The 12480-nt window shown below is 42.9% G+C and overlaps 1 protein-coding gene across 1 annotated transcript in view; it reads left to right on the plus strand.

The window, feature by feature from the left end:
• Positions 1 to 12480, plus strand: part of LOC115149800 (low-density lipoprotein receptor-related protein 1) — a 170711-nt gene that overhangs the window by 76368 nt on the left and 81863 nt on the right. Inside the window, exons 3-6 of the mRNA XM_029692627.1 lie at positions 1095 to 1232; positions 5364 to 5483; positions 5695 to 5823; positions 6065 to 6325. Coding sequence (XP_029548487.1) covers positions 1095 to 1232; positions 5364 to 5483; positions 5695 to 5823; positions 6065 to 6325 — 648 coding nt within the window. The remainder of the gene's footprint in view (positions 1 to 1094; positions 1233 to 5363; positions 5484 to 5694; positions 5824 to 6064; positions 6326 to 12480) is intronic.

Raw genomic sequence — 12480 nt, forward strand, 5'->3', positions numbered from 1 at the left:
ATATGGACCGTTTAACCATAATCCATACACACTCACTTCCCTGTTCTACAATGTTAGCGAACTTTGTTTTTGTGATCTTCTGATCTTTGCTACGTCTTCCTTGAAGTCCCTATCTAAGCCCAGGAAATGTCCATGGTATTGTGTAAAGGCACTGAATCAAAGAGCGGTACAAACAGGAGAGTTCCATCCAGTCTGTCTGGGTGACTCAGAGAAAAACACATGATGCCATGAGCAGCCTGCCGCCGGGGGTTTGTGTTTGGCCACAGATTTATGAGCACGCTGCGAACATGATGCTACAGTACGCTCGCACAAACAATGATTTCATACAAATAATAGACTGACAGACTGAGGGATTGGCTGGACCTGGACAACAGTCAGTCGACTGGCGTGGTTGGACTGGCGTTCCTAATACAATCTGTCATTCACAAAGACCCTCTTGTGGGCAAAGCCCTGGTCTGGTCTACTCTGGCTGAGCAGCTCTGGGCAGGAGTCTGGCTGGGACCTAGGTACACTAAGAGGACAACTAGCCTAAGCAGAGGCCCACCTTTGCTTGGCGAAGGCTTTTATGCATTTTAAACAGATTGATATTAAATGAAGCCATGTTGATGGAGTGTGTTGAAAAGAGTAGCGTTCTCTACCTGGCCTTTTGAGCTTAAGCAGGACTTCCTCGTCCCAGGGACCTACTGTGGTGTACATCTTTGTTCTTGCCCAGCACTGAAAAGCATGATTCATTTTTAATAAAGGGCTTGATGATTAGATGATCAATTGAATCTGTTTATCCCCCAAGAGTTGTGCACATTTGTCTGTGGTTGAACTTGTCTATAAAACTGCTGCACAAGGTATGTCTAAATAGAATCAAGAGGATGTGATGGAGACTGAAATGGCGATGTTTGAAAGAAGGGTGGTGGTAGAACACCGGCACATGGATAGATATGGAAGTGAAGAGGATTCAGTGAAGGTGGGGAGCTGTGGAAGAGTGAATAATAGGAAAACAGGCCAGTAGAAAATGTTTGGGGTTTCTAAGAAAAGTACCTCAGCTAATTCTTCTTGTTGCTGTTGGTCTACATCATGTTTTATCCCTGTCTGTGTTTCAGGTCCGCACAGCCATGTTTCGCGGTGCCCCCCCAATGAGTACCAGTGTGGGGGGACAGAGCTGTGTATCCACATGAGTAAACTGTGCAACGGGGTCCCGGACTGTACCGACGGCTGGGATGAGGGTCCACACTGCAGAGGTATTTAACACACACTCCCTCACTCCGTTTAAGTAGCCTGTACAGATAGCTTAGTGTCTTGTACCCTAACCCTCCCCATACATTCTCTAACCAGGCAGGGAATCTTGCCAGCACTACAATGGAGGGGAGATGGCCTGGCCATGGCAGATTTGATTCTATGGCCGTGCACTAAGGCTTATCCTCCTATCCCCACATTAATGTACACATGCATGCTGCCCACTTCAAATACAACACTCCATCTTTAAAATTGGATTATGATTATGACGGATTACTGCAGATTTACATGTAAAGAAGCGTGTGGGAGTATAATAACATGAGTTGGTTTATTTTCCACCAAGCGTTGTATGAACTCCCGTGGGGGTTTTCAAGTCCAACTACCTACAGCAGGCCTGGCCAACCCTGTTCCTGGTGAGCTACCGTCCTGTAAATATTCGCTCCAACTGTAATCTAGCGCACCTGATTTAAAATAATTAGCTGGTTGATAAACTGAATCAGGTTAGTTACAGTGCTACTGGGGTTGGAGCAAAAACCTTCAGGAGGGTAGCTCTCCAGGAACAGGGTTGGGCAGCTCTGATCTACAGTATTGCTCCTATTCTTGGCCCTGGTTTACTATAATTAAACTGAATGTGCTTAATGTGTAGTAGACAGACGCACATTAAACTGCAAAATGATTAAAAACATTTAAAGAGCAAAATTATTAAACAAATCTCTCATCACACACGTTGTTTTTTTTCTCATTACATCAATTAAAATATTGTTCTGTAAGCAGAGTTGAGTATTAGATATGAGTGTATGAAGGTCAGACTTCTAAACGTGTGTGTTCTGGCTTTTCCAAAACAACTGGGAGCACACTCAAATCATGATTAGGTGGCTTAGATTATCTATTTTTCAGATTAACTGTGCCAACAAAAGCTTTAAACCTTTGCATTCCTAGCTAAAACCACGTGCTGATTCTGATTCGGTTGGCCAAACAGAGACACAGGCACATGCATAGATATGGAAGTAAAGGAGAGGGAAGAGGAGGGGAAGTCAAGAGGATTCAGTGAAGGTGGGGAGCTGTGGAAGAGTGAATAATAGGAAAACAGGCCAGTACAAATTGTTTGGAGAAACCAACAGAAACCTGTTGAGAAACCATTGACTTTAGCAAGCAGTCCCACTAGCTTGGTTGTTCTAGTCTAGTATTTCCACAGGTTAGTGTAAACTCAGGATTTTAGTGGTGTGTGTTCTTGTGTGTGTGTGTCCATAGGCCAGCTTTCATCTTCCCAGAGGGTCAAATGCCAGGGAAGGGCAGTACGCATCCCTCATACATTCCTAACGGTTATCAGAGTGCTCACATCAATATTCTGGGTGCACTGGTGTTTTAAATAGGGGTGCCCTGATTTGTTATCGGAATGCCTGACACTCCTGGGCACCCCTGCCAAGCCATGGTGGTTGTTGAATGATATCCAATATACCTTATCCTGCAAGAGGACGTATGCTTTATTGGTGTGTCTGCATTTTTGTACCTCCATTGTAACACCCCACAGTGACATTAAGGTGGTGGTATGATTTGTGGTACATCTTATAAGTTACGCCTGCTGCATGGTGCGTCTACAGAGCTTTTAGAAGTTTGATTAAGCTATGTAGCCACCAGCAACAGGCAAAACTTCTGATTTGTGTTTCTTACTTTGTGGTAATGCTGTGCTGAACTGTGGTAAACAAACAGGGATACCAGATATTTTAGGTGCACCACCTCTAAGAACAAACTCTTAGTTTGAAACTTTAGTTTTGCACTTGTGTTAAATATTCAATGTTCTCCTCTTTCCACGACCTATTCTCTCTCCGTTTCCCTCTAATGTACTGCTCTGTCGCCTTTTCGCTCGCTCGCTCGCTTTCTCTCCCTGTCTCTCTCTCTGATGGGTAGTGTTCATGAACAGGTGTTGTCTCAGTGTGAGTCATTAGTTAGTGTAATAATAATCAAAGTCTGATGTGACAATTGTTGTTTTGTCTCTGCTGCTTGTGCTCAGAACACTGGCCCTGCATATACAGGGTTTCCCACAGGATGTCACCAGGTCGCAGCTGTAAATGAGAACTTGTTCTCAACTGGCCTACCTGGTGAAATAAAATAAATGTAGTGGTGAGAACTCATGACTCCATGAGAAGTAGCTGAGATGACTGAGTTGTGTCAAGGTGTGAGCTTGTGACAGCATTATTCAGGTGTTTGGCTGAATGATTAATTGCGTGTATATTTGCGGTCCGCCTTGGCACGGGCATGCCCTGCCTGAGGGCGTTTGATTAGTGCTACACTAGTTCATTTAGCAGACAAGATTTGCTTAGAATTCCATGGCATTATTTTATAGTATGAAGAATACAATTGAACATAGCTGAATAAAATAAAGGATATTTTCTCCAAATGATTTGAGGGAGTGTGCACATGCAGCTTTTCTACGTTGAGCGCTTAATAAAGAAACCGGTACTCCTATATGCTAAATTTAGAGTTATGTAACTTTTAGTTGTGATGCAAATGTTGGGCTATATGTTCTAATACATTCTAAGGCTGCATGATGTGACTAATGAGGATTTGAAAAAAAGTATCTTGAAAGGGATGAGCTCTGCTTTGTTTTTTGCGCAGGTTGTACACACTTCATCAGTCTCTCATTCACATTTTGACAAGCACTTGATAATGCCTCGAATTTCCTGGCCGCAGGAAGAAAACACCATAAATGTGATTATACATGTAATGCTTTTATTCTAAAGGTGCATTTTTATGGTGAAAATGATCTTCCCCAAACTTGAAACTCACGCGCTGCTTATGTGTGCCCCAGTTAGGCTCTACACCAGTTGTAAAGCGGATTAATGTGCTTCATTTTAAGAAGGTATTTGGCCACTTTAGTTGTGATACAAACCTTATTAAAACATATAGGCCTTTGGGTTAGGCTACATGAGATGTGCGACTAGGATTTGAAAAAGTAGCAAAAAAAAGAGAATGCGCTGTTTGCCTTAAACTGGGCATCATTCACAAGTGATGATATGTGACTACCGGCTCGATTCGGTCTTATTTAGCAATTTTTTTTACATTCAATAAAAGTAGAGACTCAGAGCTAGAAAAGGGTATATCATACACTACAGTTGAGGAACATTGGGAAAGTAATTCTGCTTTGAAAGTTGATAAACTTGTAACCTCACTTTTGAGAAAATGGCTGTTGAATGTTATGGTACCGACTGGAGAGCTCTTCTTTGTCTACACCCATTCAGTATCGTTCACACCCTCTTAAGCTTTAGCCCCACCCATCTCTTTAAGGATTCACATGTGAGGCTATGTACTAAACAACCAAAGATTTCAACACTAAAGGCTGGCTTATACTACGGGTGTGTTCGTAAATTTAATCTGGTGTGCCAGAGTGTACTCTGGGTGTTTGTAAACTCAGAGCGTTGTCAGATTGTCTGTTCGTAAATTCAGTGTTTCGCTCTGTGTTCAGAGTGCGCACTAGACGCTCTGGCTGAGGAGTAGGGTTGATCCGAGTGTTCTGTCCTAGCTTGACTGCTGTTAACTGGCCAACATTGGCTAGCTTGCTAGCTACTTCCAGACTCAAATGAGAGAACAGCTGGAACAGGCAAGACCCCAGCTCTTGGTCTGACGGCAGACAACAATATCCTTTAGGACGAGAGCCTGGGCTATTGATTCCTGCATATAAAATTACTAACGTTTTGTAGTTTTCCGCGTGGCTTAATGTCCATTATAGACAGACTATGACGTTTTTATAGATCACAGGCACATCTAAGGGAATAATGATTGACCTACTGTACATAACAAAGGCTGAGGTAGTCAATCTTCCAGTAGGCTATTTGGCAGCAGACACACTGACAGTAATGAAAGTACACCCACAACTTCACTGTCTCATCTGCAGATAAATATTTCTTAATGTAATGTCCTTATTATTGCAGAATGTTTTTGAATTTTGATATTTATTTGCATGAATGCCCATTTCTCCATCATACCCATACCCTCTCCCTGGGTCCTGCTCTCTGCTCTACCCCTTCTCCACCCTCCTCTAACCTCCTCCACCCCATCCCTTGTTTCTACAGACATTGCCTTTTGATTGCTCCTCAAAGTGACCCCAACATATCATTACCTCCTCCGTCTCTCTACAGAGTTCGCCACAAACTGCACTCTGTCGGTTTGCCAGGACAACTGTTCTGTGACTCCGTTGGGCACTGCATGTTACTGTAAGAGTGGATATGAAATAGGGCTGGACGGCAAGACATGTAAAGGTGAGTTCTGAAAACCTCTAGCCTTCTAGACATTGTGACAAACTGCTACTGACTTTATAAATAGTAGGCCTATACCTAGTTGAAGTCTGGTGGGCAATTGTCCCTATCCAGCTCAAAGGACCATCAAAAAGAGCTGGAGGGGTTTTGTGCATTAACAGTGGCTAACCAGATGTGATTGGCCCATGTGTAACCTACTGTGTGTGTTGGTCAGATTTTGATGAGTGCAGTGTTTACGGGACCTGCAGCCAATCATGTACCAACACAGAGGGCTCCTACACCTGCAGCTGTGTGGAGGGCTACCTGCCACAGCCTGACAACCGCTCCTGCAAGGCCAAAAATGGTATGTATTATTAAGACCTACCACTGCAATCACTCACCTCGTTATTTTATCGAACGGTCCCCTCGAAACTTTCCATGGGGCTTTTAAACTAATGTACTGTACATATACTCTATGATTCGTTCTAGCTGTTGACCACTTTTTTTGATTGCCTACCCTTACACCTTGTCGCGACAACCTCTGCTCCAAAGTCCACTCACACTCTTCCCTCCTCCCATCCCTCGATCTCTTCCTCTCCTCCAAGACCCAGTAGAAAGGAACTCGGTGCTGCTGATCGCAAACAGTCAGAACATCCAGGCTACGTCTTTGAGCGGCACCACGATCAGCCTGCTGTCCACCACCACCAAGCAGACCACTGCCATGGACTTCCTCTACGCCCAGGAGCAGGTCTGCTGGATCCACGTGAGCGACTCACCCACCTCCACCCACCTCAAGTGTGCCAAGATCCCCAACCTCAAGAGCTTCACAGACGAGAGGGTCATCAACATTTCCGTCAGCCTGCACCGTGAGTTCTATAATACAATATGATACAGTACAGTATGATACTCCAACATCTCACCCCGCTTAGACTGTGACTACACTGTAGTAGCGTATGATGCCGTATGGTATTAGTTCAGAACTGTACAGTATACTACATCTCACACCACACTGCTCAAGGATTCTACAGTGAGTAGCACAGTGGGATAATACACCATCCATCAACATCCACACAATCAATAATACACCATCCATCAACATCCACACAATCAATAATACACCATCCATCAACATCCACACAATCAATAATACACCATCCATCAACAGCCACACAATCAATAATACACCATCCATCAACAGCCACACAATCAATAATACACCATCCATCAACAGCCACACAATCAATAATACACCATCCATCAACATCCACACAATCAATAATACACCATCCATCAACATCCACACAATCAATAATATCCCATCCATCAACATCCACAAACTGGTAGTACAATCGAGGACACTGTTACAGCAGTACAACATGAAGAGTAAAGTAAGGTACGCTGTTACAACACAGCAGGCACATTACGTCTTAGCATCAGCATCTCCCTCTGTCTGCACCAGTCAACAGTTGAATATGACATACTTTAGCTGTTCTACACTGAGAGGTGTGTGTGTTCATGCGTGGTGTGGTGCTAGAAATGGCCTGTGTGAGGGTGTGCCCACATTTTGTCTGTGCGTGTGCCTGCGTTTCGTGTGTGTGTCGCTGTTGATACTATAGCCGGAGTTGTGCAACGGCCAGTTTGGAAGAATACCGAAGCCAGTTCTCTTCCAGTAAAGGAGGAAGAGGAAAGATGGAGCCAGTGGCTCTGAGGAAAAACATGTGCGTGTGAGCAGGTGTGTAGGTTATAGGTCAGCTCCCCCTTATCCCCTTCCTCTGTCTCCCTTCAGTCCCTCCCTCCCTCCTCCACATCAACCCCAAGTTTACTGCACACTCATGAGCCTTTCTACTATGAATCAGAGTAAAACCAGCCCTACAGCCACTACATACAGTACTGGTACAGACCTGTTTATTACAGGACTGCTTATAGACTATACAGGAGATTAAGGTTTTAATATATACGATTCAAATGTAAACACATGAACATTTCAGAAGTTCATAGTTTCTACTATCTTTCCCACCCTAACTCCTTCTCACTCATTTCCGCACACGCGCGCACACACACACACACACACACACACACACAGACACACGCACAGAGACGCACAGAGACAGACACACAGAGACGCACAGAGACAGACACACAGAGACGCACAGAGACAGACACGCACACACAGAGACGCACAGAGACAGACACACATGCACAGAGACAGACACACATGCACAGAGACAGACACACATGCACAGAGACAGACACACATGCACAGAGACAGACGCACGCGCAGAGGCGTTAAGGGTTGGGGTTAGGGTCAGGGGTTAGGTTTAGGGTTAGGTTTAGGGAAAACAGGATTTTGAATGGGAATCAATTGTTGGTCCCCACAAGTATAGTAAGACATACAGTTGAAGTGGGAAGTTTACATACACTTAGGTTGGAGTCATTAAAACTCGTTTTTCAACCACTCCACAAATTTCTTGTTAACAAACTAGAGTTTTAGCAAGGCAGTTAGGACATCTACTTTGTGCATGACACAAGTCATTTTTCCAACAATTGTTTATAGACAGATTATTTCACTTATAATTCACTGTATCACAATTCCAGTGGGTCAGAAGTTTACATACACTAAGTTGACTGTGCCTTTAAACCGCTTGGAAAATTCCAGAAAATGATGTCCTGGCTTTAGAAGCTTCTGACAGGCTAATTGACATAATTTGAGTCAATTGGACCTGTGGATGTATTTCAAGGCCTACCTTCAAACTCAGTGCCTCTTTGCTTGACGTCACGGGAAAATCAAAAGAAATCAGCTGTCATGATGTTGGACTGATGGGGGAGGTTTATGACCCCCATAAATACCTTTCCCCTTTTTCCTTTCTCTACTCTACCGATGTGACTATTGAAAATCCCTTTGTTAACATTGAGAGAGAGTCTGGTGACATCAAAAGATGGGAAACGGAACCATATTTCGGTAATCCAACCAGTTGAAAATATGCGTTGGGACTTAATGAATATGATGTCAGTTCAGTTGGCGTCTGAGACACGATTACTGATGATAGGACAACATAAACTGTATCTTGGAAAATCAGATTCACATGGAATTGTTGTGCAATTTAAATGTTTAAATATGAAACTATTTGTGAAAAGATGAAAAGTAATTTTTAGCTTCTTAATGAGAGAACAGTTTGTTAGAAGAACTCCACTCTGCTCACTCAGAGGCCACGCCCAAGTGAACAGACATGGGTTGTAAACTATGAAACACGGCCCTCACTCCCAATGCTATATAAGCACAGAAAATGTAACTTTCTGTTCCGAGGACGTTAGGGCGACGGTCCTACGTTAAATGGGCTCAGATAATAACCTGTTCCAAGGATGTGCGGACTGGCAGTCCCCACGTTGAAAGGACAAAGACCACCTACAGAACTAAGCCAACATGAGCAAGAACCTAACGAAATTGGCATCGAAATTCAATGTGAAGGTGATTACCTACACGCCGGAAGGATGAATTTCAACTATACCAGCCAGAATATAGCATGAGCTTAAAGTATGGCAACTTGGTATGAACTTTGAACTCTTATTCACTAAAGAAGTGCTACCCCCTCCACCCGCTAAACGTGGGCTAGGAGCGCACGGACAGAGTATTCGTTCTACCACGCTCCAGTTCACCACTAGACAGTCTTCAGAGGACCAGAGATCCATGCTGGACAACCCGGCCTCCCATCTACGACCAACCGATCGAAGCACAGCTCAGAGTAAATATTTATTGCATTTTTCTTTTCTGAATGGGCGGTTATTTAGAATGCATAAGATTCTGTATTTACGATAGAGTAGCTGCCTACGGCCCGATAGAGACATAGCTTCTCCCTTTGTTCCTCAGTCTTCCCGCTCTTTCATTCATACCCAACCCCCTTTCCTTTGTTTAACCAGCCGTCATGTCGGCTCCGTCCACCAGGGACGTTTTCTTTATGACATCATTTGTATTCAATGTATGATACATTCTGTGTATATGTAATTCTGTGTGATTATTTAGGTATTTACTAAATAAATAATTAAACCAAATTTTGTATTGCTGATTCAACTTGTTAGCCAGGGTTTGTGAAGATAACCAAGAATTTACAACTTTCAGATGAGACTAAGCCAAGAATTTACAACTTTCAGATGAGACTAAACAAGGTGACGATTAAATATTGACTGCTATTGATGTAAATGATTACCAGGTCTTTAAGAGTTTATTCGGAAGATAACAGCTCTATAAACATTCTATCGTGTTGCCCTGACTTTCTAGTTAATTATTTACCTGATTAGCTTAATCAGGTAATATTAATTACAGAGAAATGATTTCATAGAATAGCATGTCATATCACTTAATCCGGCATATTCTAAGACACGACACAGCCAAGACCTCAGAAAACAATTATAGACCTCCACAAGTCTGGTTCATCCTTGGGAGCAATTTCCAAACACCTGAAGGTACCACGTTCATCTGTACAAACAATAGTACACAAATATAAACACCATGGGACCACGCAGTCATCATAACGCTCAGGAAGGAGACAGGTTCTGTCTCCTAGATATTAACATACTTTGTTGCGAAAAGTGCAAATCAATCCCAGAACAACAGCAAAGGACCTTGTGAAGATGCTGGAGGAAACAGGTACGAAAGTATCTATATCCACAGTAAAACGAGTCCTATATCGACATAACCTGACAGGCCGCTCAGCAAGGAAGATGCCACTGCTCCAAAACCGCCATAAAAAAAGCCAGACTATGGTTTGCAACTGCACATGGGGACAAAGATCATACTTTTTGTAGAAATGTCCTCTGGTCTGATGAAACAAAAATAGAACTGTTTGGCCATAATGACCATCGTTATGTTTGGAGGAAAAAGGGGGAGGCTTGCAAGCCGAAGAACACCATCCCATCCGTGAAGCACGGGGGTGGCATTATCATGTTGTAGGGGTGCTTTGCTGCAGGAGGGACTGGTGCACTTCACAAAATAGATGGCTTCATGAGGAAGGACAATTATGTGGATATATTCAAGCGACATCAGTCGGGAAGTTAAAGCTTGATCGCAAATGGGTCTTCCAAATGGACAATGACCCCAAGCATACTACAAAAGTTGTGGCAAAATGGCTTAAGGACAACAAAGTCAAGGTATTGGAGTGGCCATCACAAAGCCCTGACCTCAATCCTATAGCAAATTTGTGGGCAGAACTGAAAAAGCGTGTGCGAGCAAGGAGGCCTACAAACCTGACTCAGTTACACCAGCTCTTTCAGGAAGAATTGGCCGAAATTCACCCAACTAATTGTGGGAAGCTTGTGGAAGGTTACCAGACACGTTTGACCCAAGCTAAACAATTTAAAGGCAATGCTACCAAATGCTAATTGAGTGTATGGAAACTGCTGACCCACTGGGTCAAGAAATAAAAGCTGAAATAAATCATTCTCTCTACTCTCTACTATTATTCTGACATTTCACATTCTTAAAATAAAGTGGTGATCCTAACTGACCTAAGACAGGGAATTGTTACTAGGACTAAATGTCAGGAACTGTGAAATACTGAGTTTAAATGTATTTGGCTAAGGTGTTTGTAAACTTCCGACTTCAACTGTATGTGTGCGTAGTGGGGGAGAAAAAAACGACAAATAGCTCTTCTAAAACGGTCCCCCTTTTCGCTGTTATTTTCACTAAAACCCTTAGAATAGAAACTAGGACTTTTAGCTAGTTATATCCATCCACTCTTATGCATATTTCATCCTTTTATTTCCATAATAGGAAAATAAACTAACATATCTGTTTATCAGATTGGATTCTTGACTCTTTACTTGAGAATTGTTGTTGGTAATATGACAAAGTGTTTGTCAACGCTCCAGCACTAGGTAGAGTTGATAGTTTGCTGAGGCTCTTGGCATGTGAGTGTGACAGGGAATGAACGGGCCTCGCTCGCTGAGTCGACACGACCGGGTCAAGCAGGCAGCCAATGACAGAGGTCGTCACACAGGTAATGGTGCATTTGTGGTCGCAGTGATTCATGACCTCAGAATGCCACACAGATGAGCAGTCCAGATGTGCTCCTCCTTTTACTCTTTCTTCCTCTCATGCTCTTTGTATTCTTCCTTACTTTCCCTGTCTGTGTATCTCCCCCTCACTCGCTATTTATCCACCTCTAATATTCGAGCTGGGAATTAACAGAAATGTATGCAAATTAATATTGTTTTTTGCAATGGATATGTTTATCATATGGAGACAGACATAAACCTTTTAACTTATCATAAGTAGACATAATTGCAAATTATTAAATCCTTCCGATATAAAAAAAAATCTATTTAGTTACGAATGTAACTTTAATTAAATGAGTTGACTCTTCAACATGGGAGGATTTCACTGTCTTCAGGCTTCCATGTCTTCTCCCTGGACCTCCTCAATGTCCACCTCTTGAACATCAGACTCTGAGGCCTCATCTTCACTGTCACTTTCCAACCTTGTTGAGGATGGTTTGTTGTCAGCCTTAAAAAGCCTCAAATTTGCCTGGATGGCAACACATTTTTCAACCCTTGTATTGGTCAACCTATTGTCACGACGCATTTCGTGACAAAACATTTCTAAATATTCCATTACCGTACTTCGAAGCATGTCAACCACTGTTTAAAATCAATTTTTATGCAATTTTTCTCGTAAAAAAGCGATAATATTCCGACCGGCAAAGCGTGTTTACGTTCAAAGAGAGAGAAAATAAAAGCATGGGATCCCCTCGTGCACCAGCCTCAGTCTGATGGCCCTCTGATCGACCACCATCCAATGTTTTTCAGCCAGAGGCTGGAATTACATCATTCAGCTTTTTCCCGGGTTCTGAGAGCCTATGGGAGCCGTAGGAAGTGTCACGTTACAGCAAAGATCCTCAATTTTCAATAAACAGAGCCAAGAAGAACAAGAACTTGTCAGACAGGCCACATCCTGTAAGGAATCTTCTCAGGTTTTTGCCTGCCATATGAGTTCTGTTATACTCACAGACACCATTCAAACAGTTTTAGA

The sequence above is a fragment of the Salmo trutta genome, chromosome 16, assembly GCF_901001165.1.
Source record: "Salmo trutta chromosome 16, fSalTru1.1, whole genome shotgun sequence".
NCBI lineage: Eukaryota > Metazoa > Chordata > Actinopteri > Salmoniformes > Salmonidae > Salmo > Salmo trutta.